General features: G+C 44.4%; 3 protein-coding genes across 8 annotated transcripts in view; 2 read left to right on the forward strand and 1 right to left on the reverse strand.

The window, feature by feature from the left end:
• Positions 1 to 602: 602 nt before the first annotated feature.
• CD3D (CD3d molecule) lies at positions 603 to 5,741 on the reverse strand. 2 transcript variants are annotated; one of them, XM_023208355.2, is made up of 5 exons: positions 4,409 to 5,741; positions 1,864 to 2,082; positions 1,262 to 1,393; positions 946 to 989; positions 603 to 756 (listed from the first exon to the last, which is right to left on the reverse strand). In XM_023208355.2, exons 1-5 carry the CDS (start codon positions 4,425 to 4,427, stop codon positions 691 to 693), a joined length of 480 nt encoding a protein of 159 aa, XP_023064123.1. In that variant the 5' UTR covers positions 4,428 to 5,741; the 3' UTR covers positions 603 to 690. The 2 variants fall into 2 exon arrangements, with proteins under 2 accessions (XP_023064123.1, XP_023064122.1); XM_023208354.1 differs by lacking the exon at positions 4,409 to 5,741 and adding an exon at positions 4,046 to 4,232.
• A 19-nt stretch (positions 5,742 to 5,760) lies between these two features.
• On the forward strand, positions 5,761 to 15,378 carry CD3G (CD3g molecule). 2 transcript variants are annotated; one of them, XM_023208353.3, is made up of 7 exons: positions 5,761 to 5,947; positions 10,824 to 10,847; positions 11,539 to 11,763; positions 12,335 to 12,466; positions 13,436 to 13,479; positions 14,232 to 14,311; positions 15,251 to 15,378. In XM_023208353.3, the coding sequence occupies exons 1-6, from the start codon at positions 5,809 to 5,811 to the stop codon at positions 14,295 to 14,297; spliced, it is 630 nt and encodes a 209-aa protein (XP_023064121.1). In that variant the 5' UTR covers positions 5,761 to 5,808; the 3' UTR covers positions 14,298 to 14,311; positions 15,251 to 15,378. The 2 variants fall into 2 exon arrangements, with proteins under 2 accessions (XP_023064121.1, XP_023064120.1); XM_023208352.3 differs by lacking the exon at positions 15,251 to 15,378 and adding an exon at positions 14,955 to 15,200 and having other exon boundaries at positions 5,766 to 5,947; positions 14,232 to 14,315.
• A 5,285-nt stretch (positions 15,379 to 20,663) lies between these two features.
• Positions 20,664 to 22,746, forward strand: part of UBE4A (ubiquitination factor E4A) — a 42,911-nt gene continuing 40,828 nt past the window's right edge. For 2 of the 4 annotated variants that reach the window (XM_023208357.2, XM_023208360.2), the window contains exon 1: positions 20,664 to 20,757. The gene's annotated coding sequence lies outside the window, so the exon portion shown is untranslated. The remainder of the gene's footprint in view (positions 20,758 to 22,746) is intronic. The other 2 variants (XM_023208358.2, XM_023208359.2) reach the window with 2 other exon arrangements.

Genomic DNA, 22,746 nt, shown 5'->3' on the forward strand with positions numbered 1-22,746 from the left:
TGATCCCAGTTTATAATGCAGAAGGCAGGAGCAAGCCAGGAACAGGTCCTGGCGAAAGGAAGCTAAAATGGTGCCTATGATACAGAGGAAGGGGATACGAAAGGGGCTTAGGTAAGACCTCCTTACAGCTAGTGGCACCTGGTCAGCAGGGCCATAGAGTTGAGGTCATCCCCTTAGCAGCAGTGGGACTTTGTTACATACACCCTCTGAGTCTTGGTGAGAAACTAGTCCCAGGGCCTCTTGTTGTCTCTGCCACCCCCGTTCATGACGTCATGGAAAACTCTGTGCGGCTGGGCTCCTGAACACAGCAGCCTGCCCTCGGCTGGATGAGGCAGCCAAAACCCTAAAAGGGTTGTGATAGGGACTGGAGTCAACAAGTAACTGTGGGAATGTGGTGGCGCAGACCCTTCACCCAGGGAGCCCTGTGAGCTAGAAACACCAGACAGCCAGGATGTGGCGAGAGTCGCCCAACACACTGTCTGTGTGGGGCAGAGGAAGGAAGGAGATGAAGGAAGGAACAGAAAGGTAGGAGGGCGAGATCCCAGACAAAGCAGGACAACCCCCACGCCTTGCCCAGGAGCCTTAAGAAGTCCAGGCACCTGCTGAGTGAAAGAGGATATATTTATTGGCTGAGCAAGAAGGGAAGGTACAGTTGGTAATGGATGCTTCTAGAAGCCACCAGTCTCAGGTTCACTTGTTCCGAGCCCAGTTTCCTCCAAGGTGGCTGTACTGAGCATCATCTCGATCTCGGAGGGGCTAAGAGAGGAGAAGAGCAAACGGTCAGGAGGCAGGGTTAGAACTCTTCGAGGAAGGGCCCCAGCAAGCCCCGACGATGAGAGTTCCTATCTGACCTCTCCAGTCACACCCAGCGATGAACTCCACAGTAGGACCCTTCCCACGTGCAAACAGCATTCAGTGTCAGCCCTCCTTCCCCTCAAGGCTCACCTGATAGACCTGGTCATTCCTCAACAGAGCTTGTGTGTCGGCAGCTAGAAGAACCAGAGAGAGACATCAACGGCCTAGCAGATGGGACAGTGAGATCCACCCTCCCACACCCTCAGAAGTCTGCATGAGTGATATGAACACACAAGTTCTCTCAACAGTCAAAGTTCTAGGAGTCTTTAGAAGATTGCAAGAGTAACTCCCAGCTGAGACTAAACCTACCACCAGCCCCATTCCTTAACTGGTGCATAAGTTCACTGGTACACACACACACACACACACACACACACACACACACACGCTCAGCTTTTCCACTAACCCCCAGAGAGCCTTCCAGTCTCATGTTCAGCAAAGCAGAAGACTCCCAAAGCAAGGAGCAGAGTGGCAATGACATCAGTGACAATGATGCCAGCCAGGGTGGCTGGATCCAGCTCCACACAGTTCTGGCACACTGTGGGGGAAGGGAGGAGAGAGGAGAGGTTGAGAGCCTTTAAGATCAGGGAATCATCTCTGCCTCCTAGGGCAACACTTAGATCTCTCATGCTAAAACCCAAACTTCAATAAGACTCTGGGAGAAAGGCCTGGTGATGGCCTTGCCACACTTTCCTCCACCCTGCATCCCAAGGAATCCCTGAGAAGAGCCAAGAAGCAATCTCAGCTTTGTGGAGGACCTTGAACAAGGTGGTGGGCCAAACCTCTCACCCAACCGAGGCTGCAGTAACATGACCCCTACTGCTCTGTCTTGCTGAGTTAAGCTCTCTCTTCCACTTTGAAGGTCCCCAAATCTGGCTCGTACCATTACAAGAGTGGCCTCACTTTGTTTAGAGAACAGATGGGCTCACCACATCCCTCTCTAGCCAGAAAGTTCTCACGTCCAGAAGCCCCATCCATTCCAACCCAAAACGTTCAGGAAGCACATACTTCGATAATGAACTTGCACAGTAGATTCTTTGTCCTTGTATGTATCTGTCCCATTACACCTATATATTCCTCGTGGGTCCAGGATGCGTTTTCCCAGGTCCAGTCTTGTATTATTTGTGAGCAGTGTTCCCACCGTTCCCTCTACCCATGTGATACTGGTATTGCATCTCACAAACACTTTGTCCTCAAGTTCCTCTACAGGTATCTCGAAGGGGCTCACTAAAGGGGAAAAAATATCACAATTGGAGATAGCTCTTTGGTCTGCACCAAGCCCTTTGTTCTGCGGAAGCTCATACTTAACAGAGACCATTTTCCTGGTCCAGGACAGTTTATGGTTTCTATCAAGAGAGACAGAAGTCACAAGAAAAAGCCTTCAGAAAGTTTCCCACCAACTGCAGGGGTCAAGGGGGACATGAGGATGCCATTCAAGCAGAGGACAGGTCTTGGGGCCTTGGTGCAAAAGAGGACCCCTCAGAGCAGGGTTGATCCAAGCACTTTCCTGGAAAGGATTCCAGACCGCTGATGAGGAGTAGGGGGAGCACGGACCACTGAAGCACCCAGAAGATGTGGAAAGACAGAAGAACATTCCTTGGTTGGAAACGTCTGCATTTTTTCTTCAAGGAAACATCTAATTCTACTTTCCAGCCATCTATAACACTCCCACTTCAGCTTCTTGTCCTCATCGTTCCTCACTGCCCCTGCTCCATTGACAACCAAGAAAGTGGGGCTCTCAATACTGAAGCCTTTCCCAGGGTCAGGGATGGCTGTGGATGGAGACCAGCTGGTTTATCAGTTCCTGAATTACCAGCCAAGTGGTCCAGAAGGGGACCAGGGCAAATCCCATGTACAGTTTACCACCCTTGGTTAGAAGGAGGAGAACAGGAAAAAAAAATTTATTGAATCCATCCCTAGAGCTCCTCACAAGTCAGGTGTGGTGGGAGACTTTTAGGGCTGGAGGTGGGTGCAGCAACATTCCAGATGCAGTAAGTTCCTTTGAAAGCCTGAGCACATCTCCACAGGCCACAGAGGCACTACAGTCTATGCCTCCAAACACAGAAAAGTGGAGTCTACATTCATTCATCCTGGGCTTCACACTCAGTCACAAATTTGGATACAAGAGCATCTTCTAAAAAACCCTGAAATAGCTGCTGCTCACATTTCTGAAGCAGGTTGGAAGAGTATGCATGTATGCTCAGGGAGACACAAGCACATCAAATGTTTCACATCCTACAGTCACGTCCTCTTCAGGGATCTGTCTCCAGTGGAAATCCTGAGTGTCCTAGTGCAGTCGACTATCAGGTGACCATTGGACCCAGTTTGCTTAGCACTGAAGGGGTTTCTGGGACATGGGACTTTCCATTTTAAAACTGAAATTGGCAAACTGAGATGAGTTAAAATCCTCCCATGTAACAACCCCTCAAATCTTCCCTCCCTCCTGCTCAACCTAAAGTTAACTTCTGCCTTAAAGCAGTCCCATGAGTGCTAGGACATGCCTCCAGGGGTGACATAATCATGGCCAAACGAACAACAGTCCTGATTCCAGAGGCCATCAGCCCTGAAAGGAGTAGTGCAGGAAGTTGTGCTCCCATGGCCAGTCCCAGATTCAGGTACATACATACTGAGCTATTTCCTACAGATCTCTGGCCTAAGGCCTTCTGAGAGACATTCTAGGCCCACATGCACCCGTGGCTGGAGTCAGTCAAAGCCAAGAGCCTGTTTCCCAGACTCTATGCTACATCCTGGCCCTGCCCTCCTGACACCCTGGGGTGCCTGGTGAATTGAAGCTAGCACCGAGAAGCACTTTTTTTTTTTTTTTTTGAGATAAGGTCTCGTGGGGTTGCCCAAGTTGGAGGGCAGTGGCATGATCACATCTCACTGAAGCCTTGAAATCCCAGATTCAAGTGACCCTCCTGCCTCAGCCTCTCAAGTAGCTGGGACTACAGCTGTGCACCACCACGCCTGGCTCATTCTTTTGTTTTTTGTAAAGATAGAGTCTCATCGTGTTGCTCAGACTGGTCTCAAACTCCTGGCCTCAAGGGATCCTCCCACTTCAGCCTCCCAAAGTTCTGGGATTACTGGTGTGAGCCATCATGCCTGGCAAGAAACACTTTCAAGTGGGCCTCACTCCCAACAGTAATGGCCCTCTCAGGTCCCTTCCCCCACCCACCTGGAGTAGCCTTACCTTGGGAGAGAAGGGTAGCCAGTACCAGGCCAGACAGAAACATGCTATGTTCCATCTCCCAGTGGAACTCATCCAGTAGATAAAGCCAGGTCACCGAACTATCAGCCTTGGTGAGAGCTGCCCTCCCCCAGCTGACTCACAGGTACCGGAAAGAGAAGAGTGGGGGAGGAACTAAAAGATGTCTGCTTCTCTGCTTTCTGCCGTTGATGATGGGAAATTGTCAGGGTGGGGGTGGGCTAGGGGTAGGGTAGGAAGAAAGCAGGTGTAAATTGCTCTATCTCTGAGCAGGGAGCTGGTAGAGAACATGGAAAAGGTAGCATGAACTTTAGCGTCCCTATTGACAATGCAACTACATTTACGCACCACCTAAAAACCGCCGCATCTTGAAGTCCCTTGAGAGAAGCCGTCGGCCCCATAGGGCAAGCCGTAGCAGCTATACTTCTCGTGGAGGTTGATCTTTCTCAGGACCCTTCACTAGGCAGCCAGGGACACCAGCTCTAGCAGCTTCTTCTCAGTGGGAGGCTGGGCTTTAGGGACCCCAGCCAGAGATTTGAATCCTGGGTCCAATACTGCCTACCTGTGGGGCCCGGGCCAGCCATGAAATTTTTCAGTCTTATTCCATTAGCACCATTATAAGGATTCAAACAAGATGTTTGCATGGTGCCTCACACATCATATGTGCTCAATAAGGGGTAGTTATTAATAATAATATAATTGACTCACAGGCAATATTGAGCCTCCCGGGGAGACAAATGGACGTTTTTCCCCTGTGGCCTACGAGGATCTGAAACTCTTCACACTGCTGCAGTTAGACTGTCACTTACCTGGGAACAGAGTCATGCCTGTCTTGCTCACTGCTGTATCTTATGCCTGGCACATAATGGGAGCTCTGCACATTTTTGCTGGCTCACTGACTGACTAGCTGAGGGATACAGGGGCCTGAGATCCTAGACATTCAGTCCAGCCTCTGGCCCCTGAAAATGTGCTGGCCTGTCCTCAGAATTGTTCCACCTATTCCCTTCCAGGCACCTATTCCATGATCTCAAAAGAACAGTGAAGCCAGGTGCCGTGTCTCACGCCTATAATCCCAACACTTTGGGAGGCTGAGGCAGGCGGATCACAAGGTCAGGAGTTTGAGACCAGCTTGACCAACATGGTGAAACCCCGTCTCCACTAAAAATACAAAAATTTGGTGGCGTGTGCCTGTAATCCCAGCTACTCAGGAGACTGAGGCAGGAGAATCGCTTGAACCCAGGAGGCGGAGGTTGCAGTGAGCTGAGACAGTGCCACTGCACTCCAGCCTGGGCAACAAAGTGAAACTCTGTCTTAAAAAAGAAAAAAAAAAGTGAAAAAAATTCCCGAATGAAGGCCTGGACTGAGGTGGCTTTCCATTCGGAGGTCCGGCCCCAAGTAGCTGAGAGTTCCTCCTAAATTCATTACCTATAGCAATAACAACTAACAACGAGTAACAACTGGCTACAATCCTAACAATTAATGACAGGGACATTTATCCCCCTCATGAAGAAATGGTCCCAGTACCATCTCCTACCCAGCATCCATTGCAGTTCCCTGTGCAAGATGAGTCTCTGAGTGGGAATCCAGCACTCTCTCCCTCTCCTTCCCCACCACCTCCACCCTCCTTAACGGAAAAATAAAAGGCATCTGCACCTGCAGCCCTGCTGAGGCCCCTGCTACCCACACTTGCAGCAGAGGGTGGAGGCTCTGGGTTCTTGCTTCTCTCAAGGGCCCCAGCCTGAACGGTGATGGGTGGAGCCAGTCTAGCTGCTGCACAGGCTGGCTTGCTGCTAAGGGCTGCTCGGTGCTTTTGCCAGAGGACAGAGACTGACATGGAACAGGGGAAGGGCCTGACTGGCTTCATCCTAGCTATCATTCTTCTTCAAGGTAAGGACCTACTAGGGGTCTGGCAATCTGGGGAAGGGCTCAAGGGAAGAGCCCATCACTAATGAGACAGGGATATTGGGATCCCTAACCTTGAGCCTACCTCTGCTGTCACCTTAGAGTTCAAAAAAGGGCAAAATGGAGCCTCTTAACTGTTCTCTGCTAGAGAGAAACAGTGTCCCATGGAGGAGAAGGAATCCTTGTCTCTAAAAAATGCAAACAGAGTACTTCACTGGCTAAAGAGAGGACCCTGTTACCGCCATCTTAGATTTGAACGCAGCCCAAAAGGGCATAGGCCAGGAAACTAAAAGGAAAAAGTATATGTTCCCTACTTCAGAGCTGGGGGTTAGCAGTCGACCTATGAAACGTCCATTCACTCAGTTGGGCAGTTGGCCAACTGCTCAACAAAGATGGGTGAGATCCTAATATGTGATATGCCATGAGGAAATAAAAATGAATAAAACACTTATGCTCTACAGAACCACAGTCTCATTGGAGAGATTAGTTTTCATGGTGCCAGAATGAGTGTATGGTACAGCATAGGTGCCTGCATGAATACTCCGTTGGAAATATCCAACAGGAAGTGGATGAACTGGGTTGATGCCTGGACTCTGGACATACTGGGAAAGTTAAAATCACGGAATTTGCTGAAGTCACATAAGTACTATATGAGGAAGAGGGGGCTGAAGATGGAACAGTGCGGGCACCAATTTTAAGGGGCAGTTAGAGAAAAAAAAATTCCAGGAAAGAGGTAAAAGGAGAATCAAAGAGCTGAAATAATCAAATGTATGCACTACCTTGGAAACCAAGGGAGTAGAGAGCTTCTAGAAGGAGAGAATTACCAAGAGTATAAAATGTTAAAGAGAGCCCACTAATATAAGAATATATTTAAAAGTTTAAGTCTGTGGGATGTGGCAGAATATGCATCATGGGTGATTTAGCACAGTTTCAGTGGGGTATTGAGAGTGGAAGCCAAGTGAAAATTGATAGAAGTGAAGGTCAGGTGATGAGGTCAGCAAGTGTAGACTATTCTTTAAAGAAATTTGGATGAGGAGGGAGAAAAGACTGGGTGGTAGGTCGAGGAGGAAGTAGAGTCTAAGAATAAATGTTTCTGAGGGTGAGAGAAACTTGAGCACATTTCTAAGCTAAAGGAGAAGATGATGAGTAGAGCAGGGTCCTTGAGTTGATGGTGGAAGGACAGAGTCAAGAGTGGGGTCAAGGCCGGGCACGGTGGCTCAAGCCTGTAATCCCAGCACTTTGGGAGGCCAAGACGGGCGGATCACGAGGTCAGGAGATCGAGACCATCCTGGCTAACACGGTGAAACCCTGTCTCTACTAAAAAATACAAAAAACTAGCCGGGCGACGTGGTGGGCGCCTGTAGTTCCAGCTACTCGGGAGGCTGAGGCAGGAGAATGGCGTAAACCCAGGAGGCGGAGCTTGCAGTGAGCTGAGATCCGGCCACTGCACTCCAGCCTTGGCGGCAGAGCGAGACTCCGTCTCAAAAAAAAAAAAAAAGAGTGGGGTCAAGAGCACAGAGGGGAAGGCAACGTTACCCCTGTAAGACCAAGAGAAAGGAAGTGCAAACGGCGCTGGCCACAGATAGGTTTATAAAGGGAAAGGAAGCTAAAGGAGAAAGGACAATAACAGCTTCCGTGTTCTAAAAAAATCCAGGTGGGAGGCAATCCCACCTGCAGAAACTGAGCTGGGTGATGGCCGGTTGGGAGACTTGAAGAGGACAGTGAGAGTTTAGAACAGAATTATTTCTGAGAGAAATGGGAGGAAAAGTCAGCTAAAGACAACACAGGTTGAGGAGCAACTCTCAAGCCTGGATGAGGTGGCTGCATATCGTGGAAAGAGCATAGAGTTGAGCAGTAGAAAACCTGAGCTCTGGATCCAGCTTGGACACATAATGAGCTATGTGTACTTGAACAACTCCTCCACTGTCTGGGAGTTCTCATGTCAGCCAATCCAGAAATGTGGCAGGGATAGGCGTGGTGGCTCACGCCTGTAATCCCAGCACTTTGGGAGGTCGAGGCGGGTGGATCACCTGAGGTCAGGAGTTCGAGATCATCCTGGTCAACATGATAAAACCCCATCTCTACTAAAAATATTTTTAAAATTAGCTGGGCGTGGTGGTGGGCGCCTGTAATCCCAGCTACTCAGGAGGCTGAGGCAGGAGAATTGCTTGAACCCAGGAGATGGAGGTTGCAGTGATCCAACACGGTGCCCACTGCACTCCAGCTTCTGCGACAGAGTGAGACTCTGTCTCAAAAAAAAAACAAAACAAAACAAACAAACAAACAAACAAAAGAAATGTGGCTACATGACGTCTTGAGTCCTAAAAGGAAACCTCACTCAGATACGCAACATTAAAAGATGTCAATGGGCCAGGCACGGTGGCTCAAGGCTACAATTCCAACACTTTGGGAGGCCAGGGAGAGAGGATCATTTGAGCCCAGGAGTTTAAGACCAACCTGGACAAAATAGGGATACCCTGTGTCTACAAAAACTACAAAAATTAGCCAGGCATGGTGGCATGCACTTATGCCAGCTACTTGGGAAGCTGAAGTGGGAGGATTGCTTGAGCCCAGGAGCTCGAGGCTGCAGTGAGTCATGATCGCACCACTGCACTTCAGCCTGAGTGACAGAGAAAGAAAAAAAAAAAAAAAGATGTCTCGAAAAAAAATTTTTTAAACTATGTCAACGATCAGTGCAATCTCCTTTCCTGAATCCAATTTAGAATGAGGGATCTCTGTCTTCTCTCAGTCTTCTGACCAGGTGGTCAGGAGAATAACTAGTTAGAAACTTCTTTATCTGTTTGTCTTGCTTTTTCTCCTATTTGCTCATTTATTCATTTGCACATTCATTCAACAAATAAAGTTCCTACCATGTTCCAGGCACTGCACCGGATACTGTTCAAAGATAATCCAGCCCTGCATGAGGTTCTAAGACGGTTCACTTCTTTTATTTCCATTATACTTTGACTCATGACCACCTCTCCTATCACACAAACTCCACCACTAGCCACACTACCTCTCTTGTCCTTTTTCAAAGCTGTATCTTATTCAGCTATTCTTTCTACTCAGAATGCCTTTCTCTGTCTGGTATATTCCTGCTTACTCTTCAGGGCCCAGACAAATGTCATTTCCTCTCTTAAGCTTTCCCTGACCCTCACCCTTGGTCAAAATTAATAGCTTCTACCCTTTTTTTCATATGCAGTCATATAAGCACTAAAAGATAATGTATATGTTCTATTAAATTAATTGCATATATGTTTTAATTTTTTCACTCCATCATAAACTTTGGAAGCAGCAGTTGATTCTTCATATCAGCACTCTTTTCTTTCATAATATCTAATTTTAGGTCATAATAGTGCTCGTTAAATGTTTGGATTAAATCTAATTGAATTGAATCCAAGTGCCAGATCTCTGTAGTATGTCTACCATGCAACTCTACTACCCTAAGGTTTGTTTGTTTGTTTTTGTTTGTTTGAGACAGAGTCTTGCTTTGACACCTAGGCTGGTGTGCAGTGGTGCAATCTTGGCTCACTGCAACCTCCACTTCCCAGGCTCAACTGTTCCTTCCACTTTAGCCTCCTGAGTAGCTGGGACTACAGGTGCATACCACCATGCCCAGCTAATTTTTTTGTATTTTTTTGTAGAGACAGGGTTTCACCATGTTGCCCAGGCTGGTCTCTAACTCCTAGGCTCAAGCAATCTGCCCACCTCAGTGTCCCAAAGTGCTGGGATTACAGGCATGAGCTGCTGCTCCCAGTCAACTCTGAATTTTAAGACAGATTTGAGGACTAATTGAATAACTAACTTCCCTGGGACATCCAGGGTTTCTACAAGAAAAGGATCACCAAGGCTGAAGATTTTATAAGGAACTCAGCCTAAAGGCTTTGGATAGTGCACACCCACTCCTTGCGAGGGCATTAGCTGCTCAAGGAGCAGAGTGTTCTCGACTGGATAGGCAATATCCTTACTTACATATACTACAATACGATTCTGATGCTAACCCTTCAAATTAGTGTCAGACCCTACAGGTTAAGAGCATGGTTCCCAACCAGATTGCCCTCACTTTAAATGCCAGCTACAAGTTCAGGGGACCCCAGACCACTCACACTTCTGACAAACTGCCTACAATCTTAAGGATTCCCATGATCCTTCTCATTGATAATTTGCTAGAATAACTCACAGAACTTAAGAAAGTGCTGTACTTCCTATTTCAGTTTTATTAAAAAATAAAATCAGAACCAGCTAAATGAAAAGGGCAAGGTCCAGGAGGGTCCCGAACACAGAGCCTCCATGCTTTCTCCCCATGGAATTAGAACACATCACCCCCAGCACTCTCCCACACTCTGCCAGCACATTGATGGGTTCACCAACCAGGAAGCTCCACCAAGTTTTTATTGAGGTATCTTTACATAGGCATGATTGATTGAATCATTGACCACTTGACTGATCTCAATCTCTAGGTTCCCTTCCTGGGGCTGATACTACTAGTTTCCAAGCTGCAATCCTCTTACCATATGGTTGGTCTTGACCAGCACCATCCTGAGTCATTGCCATGGCATAAACTCAGGTATGGTCTAAGGGTCCACCACAGATAACAAAGCCACTCCTGTCACTCATGAAATTCCAAGGGTTAGAAACACCCTCCCAGGATACCAGGACAAAGATGAGACAAATTATTTATTATCACCTTGAATTCAGTTGGGTGATCTAGTCTACAATCCAGATAACTAAGTATAGATACTATCATTTTCATGGATTTGGATCTTTCTTCATGTTGGCCTTAAATAACCGTGGAAATACTTCAGGGCATCTGAACAACTCCATGCCCAGCTAATACTCTATCTCTCTTCTGTCTTTACAGGTACTTTGGCCCAATCATTTGAAGGTAGGAGAAATGGCTTCTTTCTATACTCAGACTCAGAATACTGATGGAAATTTGGCTTCCTACAAGAGTAGTCCTACGTGAGCGAACAGTTTAGAATGAATGAAAGGATGAGGATAGATAGGTGATGTCACTATTGTCAACCAAATCAGTGACCTGACATAACCTTCTCTGGGCAGCTTGCCTGTAGCTAAGCATTTAACTGGTCTCTTACAGGAGAAACAGGACCCTAGTAGCTAGACACATCTCAAACTGTGACCCATGAACCATCAGGTTTTGGTGTCACTTGGGATCCTGACCTCAGTCTCTGTCAATCCTTCTCTTTAGTTCATCTATTCTACCCAAAGTGATCTCATTATCTGGTATGCTGTTAGCAGTTTCTTACCTGTATAGTACCTTCCAAATAACATGCCCCCCAAATCCCAAAGTTTTACCCCTGCTAATTACAGCAATGTCTCTTTTATTCTTCATCCCCTGACGCAGATATTGGCGTCACCTGAGAGCATGTTAGTAATGCAGAATCTCCCCTCTCCAGAACTACTAAATAGCACCTGAAATTTTAACAAGATCCCCATGTGATTCATGTGCACATCGAAGTTTGTGAAACACTACTCTAATGATCTCCTGGTAGGCAGAAGCAGGGAGAATTTCAGAGGCAAGATCCTTAATAGAACCATGGCTTTTCTCATTTCAGAAAACCGCAAGCTTAAGGTGTATAACCAAGAAGATGGTTCGGTACTTCTGACTTGTCATGTGAAAAACACAAATATCACATGGTTTAAAGAAGGGAAGATGGTAGACATTCTAACTGCACATAAAAATAAATGGAATCTGGGAAGTAATACCAAGGACCCTCGAGGGGTGTATCAGTGTAAAGGATCACAGGACAAGTCAAAAACACTCCAAGTGTATTACAGAAGTATGTAATCCCCTTTGGTCTGTTCGTCGTGAAATTAATCAGTATTTGCTGCTCTGGTGAGCTTTTTGTCTGGAGTGAAAGTGGAAATAGATCCTCAACAGTGAGATTATCACCGGCTCTCTTAATTTCAGCTTGCCTCTTTTAAAATACTAAAAGATACTTCCCTCACCCTATTTGAAAAAGCACAGCCAGTCCTGTAAAACTTTTTTACCTTTGGATGGGCTCCATGCATTCGAGCAATTCAGCACCTTCTATAAACTGAGTTGAATGAAGGGGTTGGGGAGACAGGGGCAATCATGAGGTGAGCAGCAGTGAGGACTAGAGCACAGTGGAGCATGAAGAGCATCTAATCTTTGTTCCACATACTCCATGGGCTTCCCCAGGAATCCTGGGGAACTGAGGAATATCAAGATGCATTGAGTTTTGGCGCAAGGACCTTCCCTTGCCCTGCCACCCACAAAGGAATAGCCTGCTGCCCTCCACAGCGGCAATACTGCTGATAGGCAGGAGAAAAAGATCCAGGAAAAACAACTTTCCCACCCTGAAGGCTTGTCTCTCCTTTTCCCCACAGTGTGTCAGAACTGCATTGAACTAAATGCAGCCACCATATTGGGCTTTGTCTTTGCCGAAATCATCAGCATTTTCTTCCTTGCTGTTGGGGTCTACTTCATTGCTGGACAGGATGGAGTTCGCCAGTCAAGAGGTAAAAGAATGCTCTCAGATGAGAGATGGGACCACCTGAGACCCTCAGCGTTCCTCCTAACATTACATACCCAGTAGAAGAGACTGAGTTGGTGCCTCTTGCTAATGTGCATAGTTGGGTGAGGCTGTATTTCTTTGAGACAGGAGAAAAGGATACTTGGTGTTATCACAGCATGTTCACCTGTCTCAAGATACAACTCCCTCTGATTTATCCTCTGTGTTAAAAAAAAAAAAAATACTGGCTGGGCACGGTGGCTCATGCCTGTAATCCCAACACTTTGGGAGGCCGAGGCGGGCAGATCACGAGGTCAGGAGATCGAGACCATCCTGGCTAACACGGTGAAACCCCATCTTTACTAAAAATACAAAAAATTAGCTGGGCATGGTGGTGGGTGCCTGTAGTCCCAGCTACTCCAGAGGCTGAGGCAGGAGAATGGCGTGAACCCAGGAAGTGAAGCTTGCATGAGCCAAGATCGTGCCACTGCACTCCAGCCTGGGCAACAGAACAAGACTCCATCTCAAAAAAAAAAAAAAAACCTATTTTAAGTAAACCCTTATGTACAGAAAAGTGTATCACAAGCATACAGCTCAAAAAAAAAAAAAAAAATACAGAGCAAACACACCCATGCAGTCAGCACATAATTTAAGAAAGACAATATTACCAATGCTGTGGAAGCCCCTCCTGTGGTCACTCCAGCCACTAACCATCCTCAAGAGTGAGCATTGTCCTGACTTCTAACAACAAGGATTAACTTTGCTTGTTTTTGTTTTTGTTCTTTATGTTAGTGGACTCATATACTAAGTATTCTTGTGAGTAGCTTCTTTCACTCAACAACATGCTTATGTGCTTTATCCATACTCTTGTGTGTATATAAAACTCTTATTGTTATTCAGTATTCTATTTTGTGAATATAACCCAATTTATTATGCATTCTACCTTGTGTGGATTCTGTTTCTTTTTTGTGTGCAGCTTCAGACAAGCAGACTCTGTTGCCCAATGACCAGCTCTACCAGGTAAGGGGATGAAGAATAAAAGAGACATTGCTGTAATTAGAGGGGGTCAATCTTTGGGATTGAGGGGCATGTTATTTGGAAGATCCTATACAGGTAAGAAACTGCTAACAGCATACCAGATGATGAGGTCACTTTGGGTAGAATAGATGAACTAAAGAGAAAGATTGACAGAGACTGAGGTCAGGATCTAGTGAGCACAAGTTGAAGAACACACTGAGAGGGACACACAAAGAAACTCTCGACAGGCCGGGCACTCACTATAGACAGGCCATGGCTCACGCCTGTAATCCCAGTACTTTGGGAAGCTGAAACAGGTGAATCACCTGAGGTCAGGAATTCGAGACAAGCCTGGCCAACCTGACGAAACTGTCTCTACTAAAAACACACAAAAAATTAACTGGGCGTGGTGGTGCACACTTGTAGTCCCAGCTACTCAGGAAGCTGAGGCAGGAGGACCACTTGAACCCAGGAGGTCGAGGTTGCAGTGAGCTGCAGTTGCGCCACTGCACTCCAGCATGGGCAACAGAGCAAGACACCATCTAAAAAAAAAAAAAAAAAAAAAAAGAAAAAAAGAAAAAGAAAAAGAAAAGAAAAAAGACAGAGCCTCTATCTCCTTTTCCTCTTTCCATCCTCAGGACCATGAAGTACTACCCACTCCAAACTCTCACATACAAAAACATTCAATAAACATGCATCAAATTAATTAATAGAGGATGGAAAAAATGACCTTATGACTGTGCTGTCCTTTCCAGCCCCTCAAGGATCGAGAAGATGACCAGTACAGTCACCTTCAAGGAAACCAGTTGAGGAGGAATTGAACTCAGGACTCAGAGTAGGTGGGTTCTTCAATGCCAGTTCTAATAAAGGACCCTTGCATCAACTGCCCTCCCAATTGCTTCTAAGTCTAGCTCCCTTCCCTAAGCGGCTATAAGGATCAGACTCTGGGGATCAGGGATTGGGAGGTGGTTTGGGGTACTCTTTTCTAAAAATTCTGGGGCCATACTGATTGTCTTGGCCTAGGAAAATATGAATTTTATGTATCTGTAAATCCTGTCAGAGCAGGGCCTCAAGCCATAGAGATGCTGAATATTAATCTTAACCTACATTAGAATTTATTTCTCATTATCTTTACCATTAACATTTTGGGCTAATAATTATTTGTGATGAGGGGCTAACCTGTGCATTGTAGGAGTTATGGAAGCATCCCTGGCCTCTCTCCACCAGATGCTGGTAGATTGTCCAGTGTGACAATCAAAAATGTGTCCAGACATTACCAAATGTGTCCAAACATCACCTTCAGGGCAAAATCACCCCTGGTTAAGAACCACTAACCTATATCAACCTTCCAATCAACAAGTCAATCCGTCAGAAGTTACAATTCAATTAATCTATCTGAAGTTTCTATCAGGAAGACAGGGATGAAAGCATTATTTGGTTTTTCTGAACCAACTGCAATTTTCCTTTTTTTAATCCAGGTGTTCTCCTTCTATTGAGTTCCCAGAATCAAAGCAATGCATTTTGGAAAGCTCCTAGCAGAGAGACTTTCAGCCCTAAATCTAGACTCAAGGTTCCCAGAGGTGACAAATGGAGAAGAAAGGCCATCAGAGCACATTTGGGGTTTTCTCAAATAAAATAAAAATAAAAACAAGTATGGTGTTTCAGAAGCGCCACCTATTGGAGAAAATTGTAAAAGAAAAATGAAAAGATCAAATAACCCCCTCGATTTGAATACAATTTTTTGTGTTGTGATTTTTATTTCGTTTTTTTACAGACCATAATTCACATGGCTCAAATATTCAGTGAAAGATCTCCCTCCACCACCATCCCCTGCGACCTGGTTGCCCTCTTCAGAGACATACTATTTTTCTTTTTTTTTTTTTTTTTGAGACAGTCTTGCTCTGTCGCCCAGGCTGCTGAAGTTCAGTGGCACCATCTGGGCTCACTGCAACCTCTGCCTCCTGGGTTCAAGCGATTCTCCTGCCTCAGCCTCCCGGGCAGCTGGGATTACAGGCACCACCATCACACCCGGCTAATTTTTGAATTTTTAGTAGAGCCAGGGTTTTGCCCTGTTGGCCAGGCTGGTCTGGAACTCCTGACCTCAAGTGATCCGCCCACCTCAGCCTCCCGAAGTGCTGGGATTACAGATGTGAGCCACCATGCCCGATCATAAAACTAGCTCCTTATATATCTCTCTGGAGGTATTCTAGGCATATATGAGCACATTCTCAAATACATACTGTCCTCCCTTCCCCTATCTTTTAGACAAATGATATCAAATTATACATCTTGTGAGATTATTGCATACCATTATATGAAGAACTCCTTTTTAATACAGCCATATTGTACAAATAGACTATGATTTATTTAACCCATTATCTATCAATGGATATTTAAGTTGGTTCCAATCTTTTGCTCTTACAACAATTCTGCAATGACTAACCTTGTGAAATATCATTTTTAAAAATAATTGCATTGAAGCATAATTTACATGCCATTAAATCCACCCATCTTAAGTGATTTCACCTGTTCTCATAAATTTTTAGTAAATTTAAGTAACTGTACAACCATTACCATAATCTGGCTTTAGGACATTTTCTTTTCTTTTTTTTTTTTTTTTTTTTTTTGAGATGGAGTCTTGCTCTGTGGCCTAGGCTGGAGTGCAGTGGCGCGATCTCAGCTCACTACAACCTCCACCTCCCAGGTTCAAGCAATTCTCTTGCCTCAGCCTCCCCAGTAGCTAAGACTACAGGCACGCGCCACCTGGCCCGGCTAATTTTCTTGTGTATTTAGTAGAGACAGGGTTTCACCATGTTGGCCAGGCTGGTCTCGAATTCCTGACCTTAAATGATCTGTCTCCCTCGGCCTCCCAAAGTGCTGGGATTACAGGCGTGAGCCACCGCGCCAGGCCTGTAACTGTATTTTAATACAGCCATTCTATGGTTTTAATATGGTATTTTCTTATGGTCTTAATTTGCATTTCCCTAGAGACTAACCATGCTGAGTATCCTTTCATGTGTTTATTAACCATTCATATATTTTTAGTGAAATGTCTATTCAAATCTTTTGCCCATTTTTAAGTTGGCTTATTTGTCTTCTTTTTTTGCATATATTTTTGATATAAGTCCTTTATCAGATATATGATTTGGAAATATTTTCTACCAATCTGTGGTTTGTTTTTGTTAATGGTGTCTTTTGAAGAGCAAAAGGTTTGAATTTTGAAGTACATTTTATCGATTTTTTTCTTCTATATATTGTGCTTTTGGTATCATGTCTAATAAATTTTTACCAAACCCACAGTTACAAATATTTTCTCCTGTCTTCTTTTTATACTTTTTACAGGTTTATGGTTTTAGCTCTAACAATAAATGTCATTTTGAACATACATAAGTCTATTTGTAACAAATACAAATAAATTGAATTGTTGGACACTTGTATTTGCATTTTTAATTTTATTATCTATTGCCAATTTCACTTTATAGCAGTTGTAAACACACAACACACATACACACAAGTATATATATATGACACAAGTGTGTGTGTGTGTGTGTGTGTATATATATATATACACATACATATATGACAGGGTCTTGCTCTGTTGCTCAGGCTAGAGTGCAGTGGCATGACATTGGCTCACTGCAGCCTCGACTGCCCAGGCTCAAGCAATTCTCCTACTTCAGCCTCCTGAGTAGCTGAGATTTCAGGCGTGTGCCACTATATCCAGCTAATTGTTTAAATTTTTTTTATATAGAGACAGGGTCTCACTATGTTGCTCAGGCCAGTCTCAAACTCTTGGGGTCAAGTGATCCTCCCACTTCATCCTCCCAAAGTGCTGGGATTACAGGTGTGAGCTACTGTGCTCAGCCAGGTTGTACCAATATATACTACCAATAACAATAAACAAAAGTGCCGGTTACTCCATACATGTTCCAACAGTGTATTATTAACCTTTTGAAACATGCCAACCTGAATGGCCTCTCACTATAATTTCAGTTTACATTTTTCTTATTAAAAATTGGAGGCTGGGTGTGGTGGCTCACACCTGTAATCCCACCACTTTGGGAGGCCAAGGCGGGTGGATCACCTGAGGCCAGTAGTTCAAGACCAGCCTAGCCAACATGGCGAAACCCTGTCTCTACTAAAAATACAAAAAGTAAGCTGGGTGTGGTGGTGGGTACCTGTAATCCCACTCAGGAGGCTAAGGCAGGAGAATTGTTTGAACCTGGGAGGTGGAGGCTGCAGTGAGCCAAGATTGCACCATTTGCACTCTAGCCTGGGCAACAAGAGTGAAACCCTGTTTCAAAAAAAAACTGGAGTAAACCATTTGTTTTTCCTTCTCATGATATATAAGTTCACATCTTTGGTCTTTTTCTTACTGACTTACACTAACCCCTTACATATTTGGGAAACTAGGTCTTTTGTGATATTAGTTGCAAGTCTTTTTCCAACTTTATGTGTTTTTTAACTTTGCTTGTGGTTAGTTTTTCATGCACACTTTATAATTATTTGCATGTAGTAGAATCACTGGTCTCTTATGACCTCTAGGTTATGTTTAATATTTAGAAAGTCTTCCTCCATTTTAAAATTATCCTTTTTTAAAAGTTCCCCCATGAATTCCTCTAGCATTTTTATGGTTTTATTTTATGCATTTGTATCTTTGACCCATCTTGAATTGATGTTAGCATCAGATCTAATGTAGTAACCAACTTTAAATACAGATAGTTACCCAGTTATTCCAGAAATATTATTGAATGATTCATGTTGTGTCCATCAATTTTAAGTGCTGTTACAACCCAACTTACCAGATTATAGCTCCAAGAAGGAAAAGACTTATATTTTTTCACTGTGGTATCTTTAGGAACTAGAACAGTGGTAGGCACATTAAGACTGCCCAGGGCTTTTTGTGTGTGTGTGGTAAAAGATATATAACCTAAAATTTACCATTTTAATGTTTTTCTTTTTTTTTTTTCTTTTTTTTTTTTTTGAGACAGAGTCTCACTCTGTCAGCCAGGCACTCTAGTGCAGTGGCACGATCTCGGCTCACTGCAACCTCTGCCTCCCGAGTTCAAGTGATTCTCCTGCCTTAGCCTCCCAAGTAGCTGAGATTACAGGCGCACATCAACACACTCAGCTAATTTTTGTATTTTTAGTAGAGACAGGGTTTCACTACGTTGGCCAGCCTGGTCTCGAACTCCTGACTTCAAGTGATCTGCCCATCTCGGCTTCCCATAGTGCTGGAATTACAGGCATGAGCCACTGCACCCAAACCCATTTTAACTATTTTTAAGTATACATTCAATGGTATTAAATATATCCACAATGTGTAGCCATCATCACTACTCATTTCAGAACTTTTTCATCATCCCAAACAGAAACTTGGTACCCATTAGACAATAACTCACATTCCCCTCTCCCTCCAATCCCTGGTGACCTCTATTATACTTTCTCACTCAAGGAATGTGCCTATTCTGGGTACCACATATAAATTGAATCAAACAGTATTTAGTCCTTTCTGTCTGGCTCATTTCACTTAGCATAACATTTTCAAGGTTCATCAATGTTTCAGTATGTATCAGAACTTCATTCTTTTTCAAGGCTGAATAAGTCATCTGTAGCTATATATCATATTTTGTTTATGCATTCGTCTGTTGATGGACATTCTGGGTTGTTTCCACCTTTTGGTTATTATGAATAATGCTACTGTAAACATAGGTATACAAGTATCTGAGTTCCTGCTTTCAGTTATGTTGAACATCTATGTCAAAGCGAAATTGCTTGATCATATGGTTATACTATGTTTAACTTTTTGAGGAATCATCAAACTGTTTTTCCAAAAAGTCTGGACTATTTAACATTGCCATGAGCAATGCATAGGGTTTCAATTTCTCCACATCTGCCAACAATTACTTTCCTTTTTTATATATATAATAGCTATCCTAGTAGGTATTAAGTGGTATCTCATGATTTTTATTCTCATTTCCCTAAAGACTAGCAATGTTGAGCACTCTTTCATATGCTTATCCACAATTTGTACAGTTGGCCTTCCATATCTGTGGACTCTGCATCTATGGATTCAACCAACCATGAATTGGAAATATTCTAAAACAAATTTCATCTGTACTGAGCATGTACAGACTTTTTGTCATTATTCCTTAAACAATACAACACTATTTAGATTTACATTGTATTAGGTATCATAAGTGATCTAGAGATGACTTAGTCATCTCTAGGATTACACAGGAGGATGTGCATAGTTTATATGCAAACACTGCATCATTTTATATAAGGAACTTGAGCATCCATGGATTTTGGTACCCAGGGGGTCCTGAAACAAATCCCCCACAGGTACCAAGTGGATAGTTATTCTCTTGGAATGTATCTTCTTTGGAGAAATGTCTATTCAAGTCCTTTGCCCTTTTTTGAACTGAACTGTTTGGGGTTTTTTTGTTCTTGTAGTTCATTATATATTTTAGATACTAATCATTTATCAGATATATGAGTCGCAACCATTTTCTCTTATTCTGTGAATTTTCACTTGCACAGCCCTTTTAACTCTTAAAAATTATTTCCTTTATTATTTATGTGTATCCTGATCTCTTGCACTCGTGATCCACCCATCTCGGCCTCCCAAAGTGCTGGGATTACAGGCGTGAGCCACTGTGCCCGGCCATTTATGTGTATCTCAAAAACAACCTTGTAGGATGTATACCGTCTCCACAGAGAAGAAAACTGAAATCCAATCAAAGATAGCACACTCCAAAGACTGCTCCGAAGACAGCACAATAACAAACTTTTAGTTGTTATTGCTGTTAGTGTCATCCCTTTGAATAATAGAGAGTAACAGAAGCTGCTTCAAAAAGGTATAGGACTGGTGGGAAAATAAGAGAGCAGACCCCCAACAGAGGTTGCGAGCAGAGCCAGGAATCACAGAGTTTTATCCGCCCTCGGTACGCTGGTTTCCAAAACCCAGCCTCATATTCCAAAGCGCACTGCCAGGTGGACCCACTCCCGTCCCCACAATCCTACCTCAAGGCCACTTCCTGCCACTTCCGCCCCGCCTCCAGTCCGCAGCTATACAGCTAGCGCATGCGCTGTAGGAGGATTTGCACACCAGTCCCCCCGGGTGAGCCTGCACACGGTGCTTCCGGCGCGGAGATAAACTTCCACGAGCCCCGGCGCTTGTTGATGATGTAACTTCCGGTTGCTGTGCTGAGTCGGAAGTGGGAACCCTTCGGCCACTGAGATTCTGTCGTGTCGTCGCTGCTGGTCCTTCAGGCTCTGGTAAGACAGGCGATAGCTTCAGGGGACGGGGTCATTGACTTTGCGTTGTGATATTTTCTGCTAGTCCAATGCCAATTCATGCCTGTTCACTCTTATCTTCTCCAAATTCCTTCTCCTGTGCTTTCCTAACCAGGCACCTTCTCTTTCTTGAACTTCGACCCTGTCTGATTTGGAACCCCTTACAGTGCCCCAGCTTCTGATGTCTCTCTGTATATTTCTGTCCCCATCATTACCAAGCCACTCCTGGACAGGCCGGAGCGCTATCATTGCATTATCTTTTGACTTAATTTCTCTAGAACGTGCCCCAGGCGGGTGGATCTCCCTCCTTCCTGCGACTCCCTTATGGAACATGGAAGGATCAAATATGAAGAATAGATAACAAATAGGCAGATGCCAAGAAGATAAGATTAATCGCGAGTCGTAAGCAAACCAGTTGAATGCATACATCAGGGTGTTGACATTTCTTAAGGCAGGTGATGAGTTCACCTCGGATAACTCTTGGGTCATTCTGCTTCATGTGTCCTTGGGTTTAGAAGACACTTCTAAAATTGAGTGACCATGCCTCATGACCTTATATTTGATGAGCCTTCCCTTTAGGTTCAGTTGTATGCCCTGAGAGCAAGCATGTGTTTAGTCTCGCTGTCATTTACTGTTTTGGCCTCACGTGGAAGCCCACCTGCGATAAAATGGGATCCAAGAAGGACTGCTGTCTGCTTTTTGACTTGAGATGCTTCTAGGTTGCAGATAGATGTGTTGATGGAATTTTGTTGCCACATTCGTCTGGCCTGATAGTGTTAGGTGAAACATACGACAACGAAAATTGTTTTTTAATTTACATTTTAAATTGATATTTTAATTTATATTTTAAATTGATATATGTATTATTTACCAGGGCACAGACCTTATGGGAGGATATGATTTGATAGAGCTTGATTTTGACAATCCCAGTTTTACAAAGTGTTCCAGATATTTCTGTTTAAAAACAATACCAGCCAGGCGCGGTGGCTCACGCCTGTAATCCCAGCACTTTGGGAGGCCAAGGCGGGTGGATCACGAGGTCAGGAGATCGAGACCATCCTGGTTAACACGGTGAAACCTCGTGTCTACTAAAAATACAAAAAATTAGCTGGGCGTGGTGGCGGGCGCCTGTAGTCCCAGCTACTCGGGAGGCTGAGGCAGGAGAATGGCGTGAACCCGGGAAGCGGAGCTTGCAGTGAGCCGAGATCGGGCCACTGCATTCCAGCCTGGGTGACAGAGCAAGACTCCGTCTCAAAAAAAAAAATACCAAGTCTGATGTTAACACAGTTGTGTGTTCTTGAGAGCTGACAATGGTCTCTTTAAAGGATTAGTGGTACTATTCATAAACAAAAGCTTGAATCAGGAGGAAGTGACAGAATTTTGTAGGACAGCTATTATAGATATAGATCTTTGCAGCAAGTATATCAGAGTGAAACTTGTTTTCAAGGAGGACGTATTTTAAAAGAATCAAATCCAAAAGCTTCTAAGGATTGGTAGTTGTACCATCCCAAAGTGTCTGACAAGAGGATAGTGTATCTCTGTATGGCGTTGAAAATAGGAAAAAACATGTATACATATATATGTGTATATATATTCACACACATATATACATATATATGTGTATGTGTGTGTGTGTATATATATATTTTTTTGGGGGGGGGACAGAGTCTGGCTCTGTCGCCCAGGCTCTGCTCTGGAGTGCAGTGGCGTGATCTCAGCTCATGGCAACCTCCATCTCCCAGTTTAAAGTGATTCTCCTGCCTCAGCCTCCCAAGTAACTGGGATTACAGCCTGGCTAAGGCGTGGTGGTGGGCACCAGTAATCACTTTTAGTAGGATTTCACCACATTGGCCAGGCTGGTCTCAAACTCCTGACTTCAAGTAATCTGTCCACCTTGGCCTCTCAAAGTGCTGGAATTACAGGCGTGACATATTGCACCCGGCCCTGAAAATGGGAGATTATAAATCCCGA

Source organism: Piliocolobus tephrosceles, chromosome 13 (genome assembly GCF_002776525.5).
Source record: "Piliocolobus tephrosceles isolate RC106 chromosome 13, ASM277652v3, whole genome shotgun sequence".
NCBI lineage: Eukaryota > Metazoa > Chordata > Mammalia > Primates > Cercopithecidae > Piliocolobus > Piliocolobus tephrosceles.